General features: G+C 44.6%; 1 protein-coding gene and 1 long non-coding RNA gene across 2 annotated transcripts; both read right to left on the reverse strand.

The window, feature by feature from the left end:
* Nucleotides 1–1770: 1770 nt before the first annotated feature.
* On the reverse strand, nucleotides 1771–3323 carry LOC139014656 (antileukoproteinase-like). The gene is made up of 3 exons (XM_070421610.1): nucleotides 3229–3323; nucleotides 2342–2506; nucleotides 1771–1920 (listed from the first exon to the last, which is right to left on the reverse strand). The coding sequence occupies exons 1-3, from the start codon at nucleotides 3311–3313 to the stop codon at nucleotides 1772–1774; spliced, it is 399 nt and encodes a 132-aa protein (XP_070277711.1). The 5' UTR covers nucleotides 3314–3323; the 3' UTR covers nucleotide 1771.
* Nucleotides 3324–4160: 837 nt separating this feature from the next.
* Nucleotides 4161–5225, reverse strand: LOC139014658 (uncharacterized). Its single transcript, XR_011472256.1, has 3 exons — nucleotides 5139–5225; nucleotides 4841–4999; nucleotides 4161–4321 (listed from the first exon to the last, which is right to left on the reverse strand). It is a non-coding gene; the product is annotated as an uncharacterized lncRNA (long non-coding RNA).
* Between the last annotated feature and the right edge of the window lie 9232 nt (nucleotides 5226–14457).

Here is a 14457-nt window from a genome sequence, read left to right on the forward strand (position 1 = left end):
ACTAGGGGCTTTTACTGATTTATTCCCTTCCCTAGTCCCGTTAATCCCTAACTCCAGGGAAACATTCCCATGTGGGGAAACAACCTTTCTCCAGGAGGTGGCCCTGATTAGAATACATAGTGCTAAGAAGGGGAGCAAACATATTAAGAACAGTATGCCATATATGTTGGGGTCCAACCCCAACAGGTCCAGGGGTCCCCAAAGATGTGGACGGAGTCGGCGAAGAAGGAATGACACAGAGACAGCATTCAGTTGATCAGCAGCCTAGCCAGGATCTCTAGCCAGGAACTCCAGCCAAGTTCTGGTCTGGATCTCTAGCCAAATTCTGGCCAAATTCTGGTGTTTATTTTCTTGTTACATCTGTATTTATACCAGTTGATTTTAATCCTGTCAATTTCTATTGCAAAGGTTAGGGCGTTTCTTATCTCCATTCCAGGGAATAAAGATTATGTAGCTTAAGGGTGATTGTTCATAGTTAAAGTGATTAACTACCCACCTGGCATTTAGTTAAGAGGTTTTATTCCCTCCCTAACTTCAGGGAAAAATCCCTACCTGGGGAAACAACCTTTCTTGGAGAGGTGACCTTGGTTAAAACGCATAGTGCTAAGGGGAGCAAACATATTAAGAACACTATGCCATATACGCCAGGTCCCTTGAAACATATGCTGTGCAGATGTTTCTTTCCTGCAGCGACTGTGTCAAGCAGCAAGGATGGAACGGCTTCTGGCACTGGAATAGGTGAAAAGGTGCTGGTCTGTGGCCTAGGAATCAAGAACAAATGCAGGCTTTTCCCTGACTCTTGCTTTGGTCTTCCCTCTGGTAAAAAAAGGACACTAGGCCAGAGGACTCCACAAAGGCCTCTACATCTGTGCATCATCCTAGGGTTTCCTGTGGTTTCAGATGACCCAGCCAACTGAGGCCATCACCATAGCAATACTATGTCAATGCACACAGCAACTCTAGTCTTTTTTTTTTTTTAGCAATAAAATATAGTCATTATTATTTACAATTTATGTGCCAGATAGTATGCTCAGAATTGTATTTCTATTGACAAACATTACTATCTCAGTTAATCTTTGCACAGCTTTATAAATTAGATATCACCATCATCATCATTTTATCATGAGAGTCAGGGAGGTTAAGTCACTTGCCTCCCTCTTACAGCTGGTAAGTGGTAGAGTCAGGTTTGTCTGACCGCCAAGCACTTGCTGTATGCCACAGAGCTGGACAACCTACCAATTAAGTTGTTTTTTTAAATTGTGGTAAAATACACGTAGCAAAATTTACCATCTTAATCATTTTTTAACTTTTCAATTGCAGTTTACTTTCAATATTATTTTGTATTGGTTTCAGAGCACCTCCAGTCTTAACAAGCACTTTCACATTTAGTATTCCAGTGGGTATCATTGCATCCATTTTACAGATGGGGAAACGGAGGCTATGAAAGATGCAATCAGTTGTTCATAGTCACCCAGTCAGTCAGAGGCAGAGATGATATTGAAAGATAGAACTCTGGCCCCTTTTCATGGCTCCTTCCTCCTGGCTTACTCCAACAATCCTTCCCTTCCAGGACCTAGCACTACCAGTCACAGGTGACCCTGGGGGCTTCCTGATTAGAACAGGGGGTAAATGGTGCTGAGGCAGAAGATCTGCTTGTGGGAGGAGGTACAGGGAGATGCCAAGCATCCTCCTTTGCATGGAAGGGCACCGGGTGGTTGAGGCTGTATGAGGATGCGGGGAGGTGTGGAACTCTCCAGTCCCTCTCCTTACCTCACACTGGCTTGACACATGAATGCCCACACATCCCCTTGCAGCACTTGAGACTCTTCAGGCAGTGGCTGTCATTCCGGCATTCGTCTCGGGGGTTGGGCATCTTACACTGGCCAGTGACCACTGGACACTTCCCAGGTTTGACTAGAACTGGCGAGAAGAATGTTACAACTCAGAGGCTTGATCTCCTAGGCACCATGCAAGCTCCCATCCCCATCTCTATCTCATGCATGGAAATCAGGTCCTCACCCACCTCAGCACCCAAACAGAAGCCAGTGCATGATTGAAGAAGACTCCTTCCCACTGAGGGAGCCCCAACTAGCATTGTAAGTGTCGGACAGACACACGGACTCATTGACTGACTCACTAGCAATCAATGAATTGACTGATTGACTGGTTGACTGGCCAGCTGGCTACTCACCACCTGAGAGTACAGAGATGGGAGTGAATAAGCCCTGACTCTGCCGCACCCTCCAACCCACTTCAGAGGAGCCCCCTCCACTTCTCCAAGATGCATGTCCCTCAAACTCAAACCTCACTGGTCCCCTTTCCCAGGACCCTACTTTCTCACCTGGCTTTGATGGGTCTTCAGGATCCAAGCATTTGATGCCACAGGAGCCAGGACAGCATTTCTGCTTCTTTGGACACTGCCAGTCACTGTGGCATTGAGGAGGTTCATACACAAGACAGTTTGCTGGGTATATGAAGGGGCAGGTTCCATTTTTGCCTGCTTTTTCTGAAGGGTAAGAACGAAAGAGGGAGAAGGAGCCGATTCTGAGTCATGACCACAATCTTGAACAAGGAATCAACTTCCCAGGAGGGGAGAGAAAACCTAACCCAGGTGGCTGACCCCAGATGAATGCAGGGAGCACTTAGGATTCCAGTTTTAAGGCAGCTGTGGGGCAGCATCAAGCTCAGCCAAGCACTCAACCAAGAGGGAGTCAATAACCCAGGAAAGAAGAAACAGATGGAGGTGTGCTGGTAAATGTTATAGCATTTGCCAATTTCCATAATGTAAATACTCCCATCACGATTGATTTCAAACTAATAGTATGATTTCAACTATCTCATAAAAGTCTTGAAAACTTACCAATTGGCCATTGCAAGCCAGTATAAGACAGCTCCAGGGCACGGCTGCATAGAGCTCATTAGGTGTTCCCAGGGAGAGGCAGAGATTCACCCTGGCTGGGAGGGAGGAAGCGAGGGGCAGTGAAAGCAGGAGGGACAACTCCTCAGAGACTGGAAGAAAGAGAGCAGATCAACTAATAAGAGAGAAAGAGAAAGTTGCCGTCAAAAAAGCGATGAGGAAAATCTGGAAAATTAAACAGGAGATCAAAATGATGTGACCGTGAAAAAGATCAAACAGTAGAAAAGGAAGCTTGAAATGAAGGGCTGTGGACCAGACCATGGGAAAGATGACTTCCAGGTACCAGGATGGCCTGAGAGACCCTGACTCACCTTTGCCAGCATCTACGACAGCCCAGGACGACAGGATTCTGAGGGCCAGGAGCACCGTGAACACCAGGAGGTTGTTAAGCTTCATAGTGAGGGCAGGAGGCTGTGGTGGCTGCTGTCAGCCGCATCCCTTATACCTCTCGCTGTGGGTGTGGCTCCACCAGAACTGGTCCGGCATGGCCACCACAGCCTCCTGCCTTCACTATGAGCTTAACAACCTCTTGGCCTTCATGGTGCTCCTGGCCCTCAGAATCCTGTGGTCCTGGGCTGTCATAGGTGCTAGCCAAGGTGAGTCAGGGTCTCTCAGGCCTTCCCGGTACCTGGAAGTCATCTTTCCCATGGTCTGGTCCCAGCTGCTATTTCATAAGCAGGGAATTCAGGCCAAGACAGTGACCTCACCACCCAGAGTGTCAGTGGTTCTTTCTACCCCAGGCAAGAGTATGAGGCCCAGAGAGGGAAATGTACAACTTGGAGGGGGACTGTCACAGGCTGGTCAGGAGGCCCTTCTGGGACAGTTTAGGGGGCCCTTAGGGATGAGTGGAGGAGCGGGAAGAGGGGAGAGCTTCTTAGAAACCTGGAACAATCATCAAGGTGTGGAAAGGCCAGCAGCCGCAGTATCAGACTAAGTGCAGCAAAAGCGTCGCTCCTCCATCTCAGACGCACAGATACACCTTCCATGGGACCCAAACTCAGAAACTATGACTCAAAATGCCCCACGGCCCAAGGTCAGGTTTTGGAAACTGGCCAACAGGGAATCTGAGTGTCAGAAGACCCTGAAAGAGAAGGGCATGACAGAAATGCAGGAATCGCTCAAAACTATATGGGAAAAAGCAGCCCCATCCTTTTTTACAAACCCTCAAGGATCTTTCCGGAAGGCGGAGCACAGAGCGACCCGGCAGTCATAGATTTTCATGGACAATTGTTTCAGGTAGATAACACTTTATTTCTTTGTGTTGCTTTCATAGTAATAAGCATTGAACTCTGATGAAGGAAGTCTGGGGGGTGAGGAGAACAGGGAAGGACTGGAGACCAGTTATCCGAGTCGGAGCCTGTTCTACCAGTGTCTTCTCAGGCCCCGGTAAGAAGGGATTTCTACCTGGGGAGAGAAGACAGGATCAGAGACATGGGGCGGTGCAAACTGTGCAGGGGGCGTTGGCTGGGTCTGAATCCTGCCAAGTACCTTCCTCCCAGGAGTGCTAAGAGTCAGGGCCTGGGGATTAGGAACACCAGGCAAGCCCTCCTAAGGAATGATATCATCTTGTCCTTTACTTCACAATTTAAATGTGAAGAGGAACGTGATTCATTATAACAAACTGAAAGAACAAAACAAGAGCAATTGAAACTAGCCATCACAACCATTCAGTAACGGTTGAGGAGCTGAGAGATAAATGTCCCCGTCATTCACTGAGCAGAGACGCCCACTACACGAAAGTGAACTGTGCATTGGGTGAGGAGCGAGGTCTCTCGATTGTCCTCAAGGCAAATTGTTCAGGGCAGATCCCGGTTTCAAAGCTCTGATCTGTGACTTGCAAGATCAGAGCTGGCGGCTCTCAGCTCCCTCTGGGACACCTGGTTCTGGGGCAAAGGCAAGAATGGCAGCCGGGAGACTTCTTACCTCAATCCAGACTGTCCCACGGCACCATACACTGATATCTACAGTTGTAGAAGCAACACTTCTTGTCCTTCTTGCAGATTCTATCCCGCCGGCACAGCGGTATCATCGTGAAAGGGCAGCGGAGTGGGAACTCCGGACAGTGTCCAGGTTTGACCACATCTGAGGAACGAAGCCACAGGGTGAGTTGGAGGCACCTGTGAGTCCTTGCTGGGCATCGGTCCCAGCTCGTCCCATGGACTCGTCCTCTGAGGACGTTCCCCACCCGAGCGCACACAGGACCGCCTCACCCTACACCCACCCATCGCCCTCCATTCAGGCTGCGCCAAGTGGAGGCAGAGGAGGAGGAAAATCCCGGTGAGAACGGAGAGGCTGCTCTGCCTCATCTTGCAGACGTGTGCAGTGAACCTTGGGACTGAACGTTTATATCGCCTATGGCTGGGGCCCGCCGGCAGGGGGAGCTGTAGTGCCCACGAACCAAGGGCACTTAACTTGACCTTTCTTCACATCAGCGGTTCCTTTCAAGGCCCCCGTGGCAGAGGCGCTGTAATAAGTTCTGGGGCATACCTCTGAGAGCCCATAAGCGCTTCCTCTTTTTCAGGGAGTGTTAGGGCTGGCCCGGCCCTTCATAATTCTTGCTTTATGCAGTGGAGTATGAGGCCACGGGAGGGAATTATCTTTCCAGGACATTCCTCAGGTCTCACATACTTCACTCCTCACTATTTAAACCTTACCTCTCCCAACAGACTGAAGAAATGGGTACATTTGAAGAATTTACTTTGAATAAATGAACACTTGAAACACACACAGGCACCATGACAAGGCAAGATAAGGAGCTATTACTAGGATAATTTTCAGATTATGGAGAATTGGAGATCAGTTAACCAAGTCTGGGAATATATTGTGAACTGACTGCACAGACACACGTTTAAGTTGTGTGATGGATATTTTCTACCTTAACCCCTGTCTTTAGGTCTCCATGACTTTGTATAGGCTTCTTTTGTTTTGGGGTTTGTTTTTTTAAAAATATTTTTTAATTGATTTCAGAGAGAGAGAGAGAGAGAGAGAGAGAGAGAGAGAGAGAGAGAGAGAGAAGAGAATCATTGATTGGCTGACTCCTGCACGCCACACTAGGGATTGAGTCAGCAACTCTGGCAGGTACCCTGACCAGGAATCAAACTGTGACACTCAACCACTGTGCCACACTGACCAGGCTTGTTTTTAATTTTATAGAAATAGTTACTTTATTTTTTAAGAAATTACCTTTATTGTTGAAAGTATTACAGATGCCCCCCCCCCCATTAACCTCCTCCCCCTGTGCCCCCCACAAGGCCTTCACTACACTATTGTCTATGTCCATGGGTTATGCATATATGCATATAAATTCTTTGGTTAATCTCCCCTCTCCCCTTTTGTTTTTAAGGTTAAAAGTCTAATGAGGTCATTTTGGAATGTGAACCGTAGGCCAAATAACCCTTTTAGCTCTCTCTGTGCTCCTGTAAAAGTGTGTGTTGCTTCTGCTTGCTTGTTGGCAAAGGACGTACCTATCTTAAGTCATGGTAAGAACCATATTGATGAATGCACACAGGACCATTGGTACCAGGTGTGGGAGGCAGAGAGATGCTGAGGAAAAAGATGGCTCTCTGGAACAGCAACTCTACCCACTAACTACTAACTACTCTTTCTTTCTTTCTTTCTTTCTTTCTTTCTTTCTTTCTTTCTTTCTTTCTTTCTCTCTCTTTCTTTCTTTCTTTCTTTCATTTTAATCAAAGTATAGTTGACATACAATATTATATTAGTGTTAGGTGTACAACAAAGTCATTTGACTATTATATATATTATGAAGGAATCACCATAAGTTTAGCATGCACCTGTCACTGTACAAAATTATTGCAATATTATTGACTATATTCCCTATGTTGTGAATTATTTATTTTATAACAGGAAGTTTGTACCTCTTAATCCCTTTCACCTTTTCACCCATCCCCTCATCCTCTGGTAACCATTAATTTGTTCTGTATCTCTATGAATCTGTTTCTGTTTTGTTTAGTTTAGATTTCACAGATTTCATTATTTTTCATGGCTAAATAATATATACATACATATCTATCTCACATCTTCTTTATCCATTCATATATTGATAGACACCTAGGTTGCTCCCCTATTTTGGCTATTATAAATAATGCTTCAATGAACATAGGGGTTCATATATTTTTTTGAATTAGTGTTTTTGTTTTCTTTGGATAAATACCCAGAAGTAGAACTGCTGGATCATTTGGTAATTCTAATTTTAATTTTTTGAGGAGCCTCTATACTGTTTCTGTAGTGGCTGCACCAATTTACAATCCCACCAGCAGTGTACAAGGGCTCCCTTTTTGCCACATCTTTGCCAACACGTGTTGTTTGTTATTTTTTTATTATTATTATTATTTTTTTTAATATATTTTATTGATTTTTTACAGAGAGGAAGGGAGAGAGGTAGATAGTTAGAAACATCGATGGGAGAGAAACATCGATCAGCTGCCTCCTGCACATCTCCCACTGGGGATGTGCCTGCAACCCAGGTACATGCCCTTGACCGGAATCGAACCTGGGACCTTTCAGTCCGTAGGCTGACGCTCTATCCACTGAGCCAAACCGGTTTTGGCAGTTTGTTATTTTTTTGATGATAGCCATTTTGACAGATGTGAGGTTCCTCTTCTTTCTAGTGCAGTCTTATAGTTACCTCCTGCTGTTTTTTCACTGCACCTACATTGCTCTCTTCTAGCTCTAGTTTCTAGTTTAGCCCGTCCTATGTGCGTTTCCGTCCAAATTTAGGGGAAAAAAACCTTTCTAATTTTTTTTAACAGTCCAATAACTTACAGCGTCTGCACTTCGTTTTCTACCTGGAATCAAACTGTGACTTCCTGGTTCATAGGTCGTTGCTTAACCATTGAGCCACACCAACCGGACAGCATCTGCACTTCTATTCTCAAGTTGTCTGTTTGCAGTCCCACAACCCACTTGTGACCATTCTGTTTTCAAAGAACTTTGATATTGCAACTTCAATACCAAACATGACAACGATATTGCATGCAAGGAAAACTATGTGCCAATCTTGCTAGAAAAATGAGGCAAAAATTCTAAACAAAATATTAGCTAATTAATATTGTCATATGTGAAAATGATGATACATCATTAACAAGTGGGGAGTTATTTCAAAAATGTAGAGTTGGTTTAACAATCAAAAGTAAGTCAAGGGACTAGTCTCTATTAATAGGTAAAGGGAAAAATCATATGATCATTTCCATATCAGTAGTAAAATATGTGAAAAATCACTTAATCATTTAATAGATTAATCAGTTAATCTGTATCTACACTAATAAAAGAAAATATGCAAAATGACTGTACCTTCATGATGCCCACCAGCCAATCAGGAGTGAGTATGCAAATTAACCTAACAGGTGCCAAGTGGCCAAGGGTGGGGTGGGACACTTGTGTCGTCACCATGGTGATGATGCAGGTGTTCCGCACCGCCCCAGCCACTCCGGGCCTCTGGGCAGCGTGGGAAGGTGGAAAGGTGGCTCCAGCTGGAGCGAAGGCGGTGCCGGCAGCCAGGTGAAGGAAGGCCCATTCTTGCACAAATCTTTGTGCATTGGGCCTCTAGTATATAAATATAAAAGGCTAATATGCTACGTGTTCCTCCAACCAGTCGCTATGGTGTGCACTGACCACCAAGGGGCAGACACTCAACACAGGAACTTCAGTGAGGCACCCTGGCCATTTACAGAGAAATGGTGCTGCAGAACTGGTGCCCACAAAGCAACACTTGGCTTCCCCCAAGTGGGACACAGGCCCTGCCACCACCCTTTTGAGACAGCTCACCAAATCGCAGCTGATGCTGCTGAGACCCCATGACGCAAAATGCTGCCCACAGCCCAGCCCAGCCTGGAAATGGTGGCTGTGGGCACTGGGTAAGGACATCACGTAGAATGCCTGGCTTCCTCTCCCTAGCGACTAGCCTCCCTGCACTTTCTTCAACCCAGGAACACAACTTGCTTTATAGCCAGGTGCAAACATTTTACACTGTAACCAAATATCTATGAAGTGTTTTCCCATGCCTCATCTCATTTGATCCTCACAAAAGTCTTGGAGTAGGTAGATAGGAGACTTGGTGGACTCCTATTTTCTTTTCATTAGCTGGAAAACGGAGATTTAGAAAGCTTCGAAACTTGACCTGACTGAAAAGAAGTAAGAAATGGTGGACCTTTAAAATGACTTCAGGTTTTCTCACTGCACAGAATATAGTCAAACAATGCTGCAGTTAAATATTTTGCCCTTTTTTTCCCCTGTGTGATCTATAATAATAATTTGCTTTGTGTTGATATTTACTGCTGTGTTGCTGACAATTACCTGAAAGAGAAATTGGGGTGCTTCACTGGGCTGGGAAAAATTTAACTAAATCAGAAAGCAGGTCTAATTAAGTAAGTTTATTCTATATCTATAAAAGGCTAAGTTGACTCGCACATGCGTGATACATATAAAGCTCTCCCTGAAGCCAATCTCAGGTGTGTGTTTTGATCTGTCATTGTCGATCATGAATTTGGTTGACACTTCTATTATAGAGAAAGGGCGAATAGAGATACTAAAATATTTCTTCTAATTAATTTCCTTTCAATGTGCATGAATTTGTGCACCAGGCCACTAGTCTACTAATGATAGAAGAATATAATGTTACAGGATTAGAATTTCACTTTAATGTGATAGCAGGCCTCTATAAAAAACCCTACTACAGAGGTAAGCATTTTCAGAAAGCAGTTAGAACACTAACAAATATTGTCAAAATCAACCTTTTCAGAAGTTGAGAACTTAACCAAAGGCTTGTAACAATCCATGGAGTGTTTATTTAATTTAAAAAAAGGTGGAAAAAAACACACACCAAGAAAAACAGGCGAATATCAGAAGAAGAGAAAGCTTGATTCGCCCTATTCCCATCCCTTTACTTCCTAGCTGTGTGGAAGCTAGCAGACTTGCACTATAGCCCATGAAAATCAGCAGCACAGCCACCACTGAAGGGGAGAATGGCTTTTATGCTACTCCAAAGCTCCATCTCCAGAAAATTGTCAGTATTTGACCTCTCTGGTAGCTTCATAAAAAGCTCCATTCTCAGGGCATGTATTTATCTCACCCAACTCAGAACTTGCTCTTTGAGGGTCAATTTTTTTGACATCACAGCAAATTCAGACAGTGAGACCAATTGGAGCTAATAAGAAGCTGACTATATATATATATATATATATATAGAGAGAGAGAGAGAGAGAGAGAGAGAGATCTATATATATAGATCTATATATAGATATATCTAGAGAGATCTATATATATAGATCTATAAATATAGATATAGATAGCCCTGGATGGTGCAGCTCAGTTGGTTGGAGCATCATCCCATACACCAAAAGGTCATGGGTTTGATTCCCAGTCAGGGAACATACCCAGTTTGTGGGTTTGATTCCCAATTGGGGTGGGTATGGGAGACAACCAATCAATGTCTCTCTCTCTCTCTCTCTCTCTCTCTCTCTTTTCAATTTAAAAAAAGTTTGGCATGTCACATTAAAAAAAACATAAAAGGAAAAAGGGGGCAAAGAGATATCTAGGAGGTTTTGAAAATCTTTCTTATTCATGGGAATCCAGTAGGCTACACGTGTACAAAATGATGTTTATTGAATCCATTTTGGAAACAGACAGCATGAGAGGTTTGGGGGTTAAGAGCTCACTCAGAGTCTAGAGCAGTGATGGCGAACCTTTTAAGCTCGGCCAGTCAGCATTTTGAAAAACCCTAACTTAACTCTGGTGCCGTGTCACCTATAGAAATTTTTTGATATTTGCAACCATAGTAAAACAAAGACTTATATTTTTGATATTTATTTTATATATTTAAATGCCATTTAACAAAGAAAAATCAACCAAAACAATGAGTTCGCGTGTCACCTCTGACACGTGTGTCATAAGTTTGCCATCACTGGTCTAGAGTGATCGCTTTCTGTCCTTAAACCTCAGCCACAGGAAGATCCTAGTTCAAACAATGAAAATGAATCTTCATGTCATGAAGGGGAGAAACAGTGGTTAAAACGTGGCAGCTACCACTCCTGCACCAGCTCTGATGGCTAGAATGCCTGTGAACATCAATCAAATTTTTATAGGTACAGTCTGAAATATTTACTATACAAACATCCGGTGTGTAAACTGGCTAACAGTCATCAGCAAAATCAAGTTCACTGGATCTGGACTGACACCCCCCTTCTCAACGTAGGAGCTCAGGTTAACTGATAACTGCTATCCGCATTAAGGCCACTTACTTTATGGAAAAGACATTTAAAAACATATGTATTGCTAATGTTGTAACCGAAAAAAAGATAAAGCCAAGCCTGATTAATTACTTTGCCTGGATCAGTAAATACCAGTGGCAAGTGCTCAGTGAACTAAAAGACTGAAGCCATTAGTTAAAAAAAATCATCGTGTTGTTACCTACTGACGTCCCATCTGCTAATGCATGTTCGTCAATTTGTGGACTTCATCCAATACACACACCAAGATTTTTGTTTTGTTTGTTTGAAATTCTCAGATCTCCTTTGGACACTTCTCTTCCATCACTCTCGTAGAAGAATGGACAGGAAACAACTTGTTAAACACAGTTTCCAAATTACAAGCCATTGAAAGCACAACTCTGGTCATATTTGAGATCTTCCCCCAGAAGGGAAATGCTGCCAGGATTTAGAGGAGCAGAAAGATTATTGACAGGACACCAAAATGATGCAGAACACTTGGCCTTTTATGGAGTGTCCATTTACCGTTTAATTGTTCTTATCTTCTCCCCAAATTGCATTATCTTTGATTCTCCACTTTGGTTCGAATCATTCTATTATCCTGGAATTCTTGCTATGAACTTGATTTCTGGTTCAGGTAAAATGAATAGATCAACAAGCATTTTTTTTTTTTTTGTTAAAGGCTACTAGTCCTCCTGACTTAGTCAACATCCTATAGAAAGAGAACAAGCATATTAGGACAGGTAGTTCCCGGCCTCAGCTCTGCCCTTGATGCCTAGTGTGAACTTTGATGACACCCGTAGAAATCGGTTTCCCCATCTGCAAGATGAAGATCTGGATTATGTCAGCGGGTACTTTCAATTCCAAATTCAGTGGAAGATTGTGGCTCAGGCCCCTGGGACAACCTGAGAAACAAGTGGTCTGAGCATGACCCTTGTCACGCTGGAGTCCTGGGGGCAGACACACATGGCTGGCTAGAACAGAGTCTCCTCATCTGAGGAGGATCTGGACAAGGAGAGCCTCAGAAGTGGCCAAAGAATGTTCAGTCGTTATCAGTGACCCTGGCTGCTCACCCCTCGGTGCACACAGAACAGAGCCTGCAGGTGTAACACCAGGGTTACAGCTCAGCAGAAACTCCTCTGTTGGAGAATGCAGTGTCTCTGGAGGAGCTTGGTAGCTGCTGAACTGCTCCCAAATAGCCAGGGACTTTAAGGCTGTGGTGCTCATCCTGGGCACTTCAGCTAGCAGCTGCGGTCCTTTCACTAATATCATGCAGCTCAGACCTTAACTTCCCCGTCATTCTTGCTCTCTCCCCTTCACTTCATGCAGAGTTGAAAAAGCCTTTTATGAGGCATTAGGGGGGTTAGTGAATATCGGCCATGAGGCCTTGGAAGCCTTACTAGCTCCAATTTCCTTCCTTTTTATCATCGGTTAAACTCGAGGCCAGAAGCTGGGGCGAGAAGATGAAATGAAGGGAAGGTCAGAGCAGCTGCCCCAGTGCTCACAGTTGGCATGAGATTGGTTTAGACAACTCTCATTTCATTTTTAAAAAATATATTTTTAAAATTGATTTTGAGAGAGGAAGAGAGAGAGAGAGAGAGAGAGAGAGAGACAGACAGACAGAGAGAGAGAGAGATTGGTTGTTGTTTCCCATATGCACCCTGATTGGGTATCAAACCCACAACCTGGTATGTTGGTATGTGCCCTGACTGGGAATCAAACCAGGACCTTTCAGCGCATGGGACAACATCCAACCAACTGAGCCACACCAGCCAGGGCCAACCTTCATTTCTTGACTGCTATGTATATAAACGCTGTTCCTATAATTAGAGCATATTCACCAGGTCAGTCTCAGGAGTAGGAAGCTGAGCCCATGTGCCCTATGGGAGCTGGAAGGTCCAGGTGCCTGCTCTCCCTGCCTCCTCTGCAGCCACCCCATGTGCACATGTACTGGTTCAGACAACACATGCATAGGCTCCGTCACAGATGTGAGGACTAGTGATGGTAAAAAGCAGACACAGAGGAAGGATGGATTTAATCCAGCATCCAATGGCTGCAGCATCTCACTTCCAGGAAGAGGCATGGAAGTGATGTCCAAGGCTTTGGCAATGCTGGCTGGACAGGATGCGACATCAATTGAAGTGCCCAGAAGCAGCAATGGTATGCTCTACTGTGACTCAAGAGTAAAAGATTATGGGAGCTTCCAGGAGCACAGGTATTGTGGATGAATTTGTGTCTCCATAAAAATATCAAGCTGCAGAAAGGGAAGGCATAGTACCATCTAGTGCAGGGGTGGGCAAACTTTTTGACTCGAGGGCCACAATGGGTTCTTAAACTGGACCGGAGGGCCGGAACAAAAGCGTGGATGGAGTGTTTGTGTGAACTAATATGAATTCAAAGTAAACAGCATTACATAAAAGGGTACGGTCTTTTTTTTTTTTTAGTTTTATTCATTTAAAACTGGCCGGATCCGGCCAGCAGGGCGTAGTTTGCCCACGGCTGGTCTAGTGTGAAAAGGCTGAGAATGTAGGCTGTGATTGAAATAGAAGCAGAAAGATAATTCAGGTTCATCAAAAGTGACCTTGTGAAATAAATTATTCCTGATGCAGTAACTGGCAGAAGGTAAGTCTTGCTGTCTAGCTTGTTATGAGAAGGCACTTTCCTAGGGACATTTCCATGGTGACTGGGGAGTCTTTCAGAGGTGGCAAAGCTGGGTTAGAACTCGGGTCACTGACTCCCAAGCCTGTGCTTTTCCCACTCCACCCAAAATGCTCCTCCTCCTCCTGTGGCTTTGGCCTCCAGAGAGCTTCCTTGTCCAAGGGCAGTGGGGCCAACAACAGAGCCACGAGGTCATTCAAGTTTGCCCAACAAATAATCCCCATTCTCGTCACTACTTGGATCTGCCCTGCCCCCAACTTTATATCTCCAGAGAACACTATTCAACATTCCTACTAGAGGATTAAGGACTTGGAGTGTCTTGTCTCCTCATTCACATCCTAAAATCTAAAGTTGGGAGAGCATATTGCTTAATCCAAAGGGATTGTGTGCTAATGGAGGCATCTTGAGCATGAACAAGTGAAATGTCCAGATTTCCATTTCCTGGTGATATGGAGAATATAGTTCTTGGGTTGTTTATTGGATTTCTAATATTAATCCCTAGGAGTGGGGCCTCTTGCTCCTGCCCCTTGCTCTCCTTCACACCAGGAACAGCTCCCACGGAGCCCTCTCGCCCCCACCCTCACTGGGGAGAGGGAATCCCAACTCCACACCCACCTCCAGGAGCTTCCAGGAGCATAGAAGTCATAGGAGCCAAACAAA

This window comes from Myotis yumanensis, unplaced genomic scaffold, assembly GCF_028538775.1.
Source record: "Myotis yumanensis isolate MYYU_CA2020_CCGP unplaced genomic scaffold, mMyoYum1.0.hap1 SCAF_7, whole genome shotgun sequence".
NCBI lineage: Eukaryota > Metazoa > Chordata > Mammalia > Chiroptera > Vespertilionidae > Myotis > Myotis yumanensis.

Bases quoted from the DNA above. Each gene is read 5' to 3' on its own strand.
- LOC139014656 (XM_070421610.1), bottom strand. From the start codon at position 3,313: ATGAAGCTTAACAACCTCCTGGTGTTCACGGTGCTCCTGGCCCTCAGA. The intron at 2,507-3,228 runs GTGAGTCAGGGT...CTTACCCTTCAG, and splicing joins TGTCGTAGATGCTGGCAAAG to AAAAAGCAGGCAAAAATGGA. The intron at 1,921-2,341 runs GTGAGAAAGTAG...TCTTCTCGCCAG, and splicing joins TGAAGACCCATCAAAGCCAG to TTCTAGTCAAACCTGGGAAG.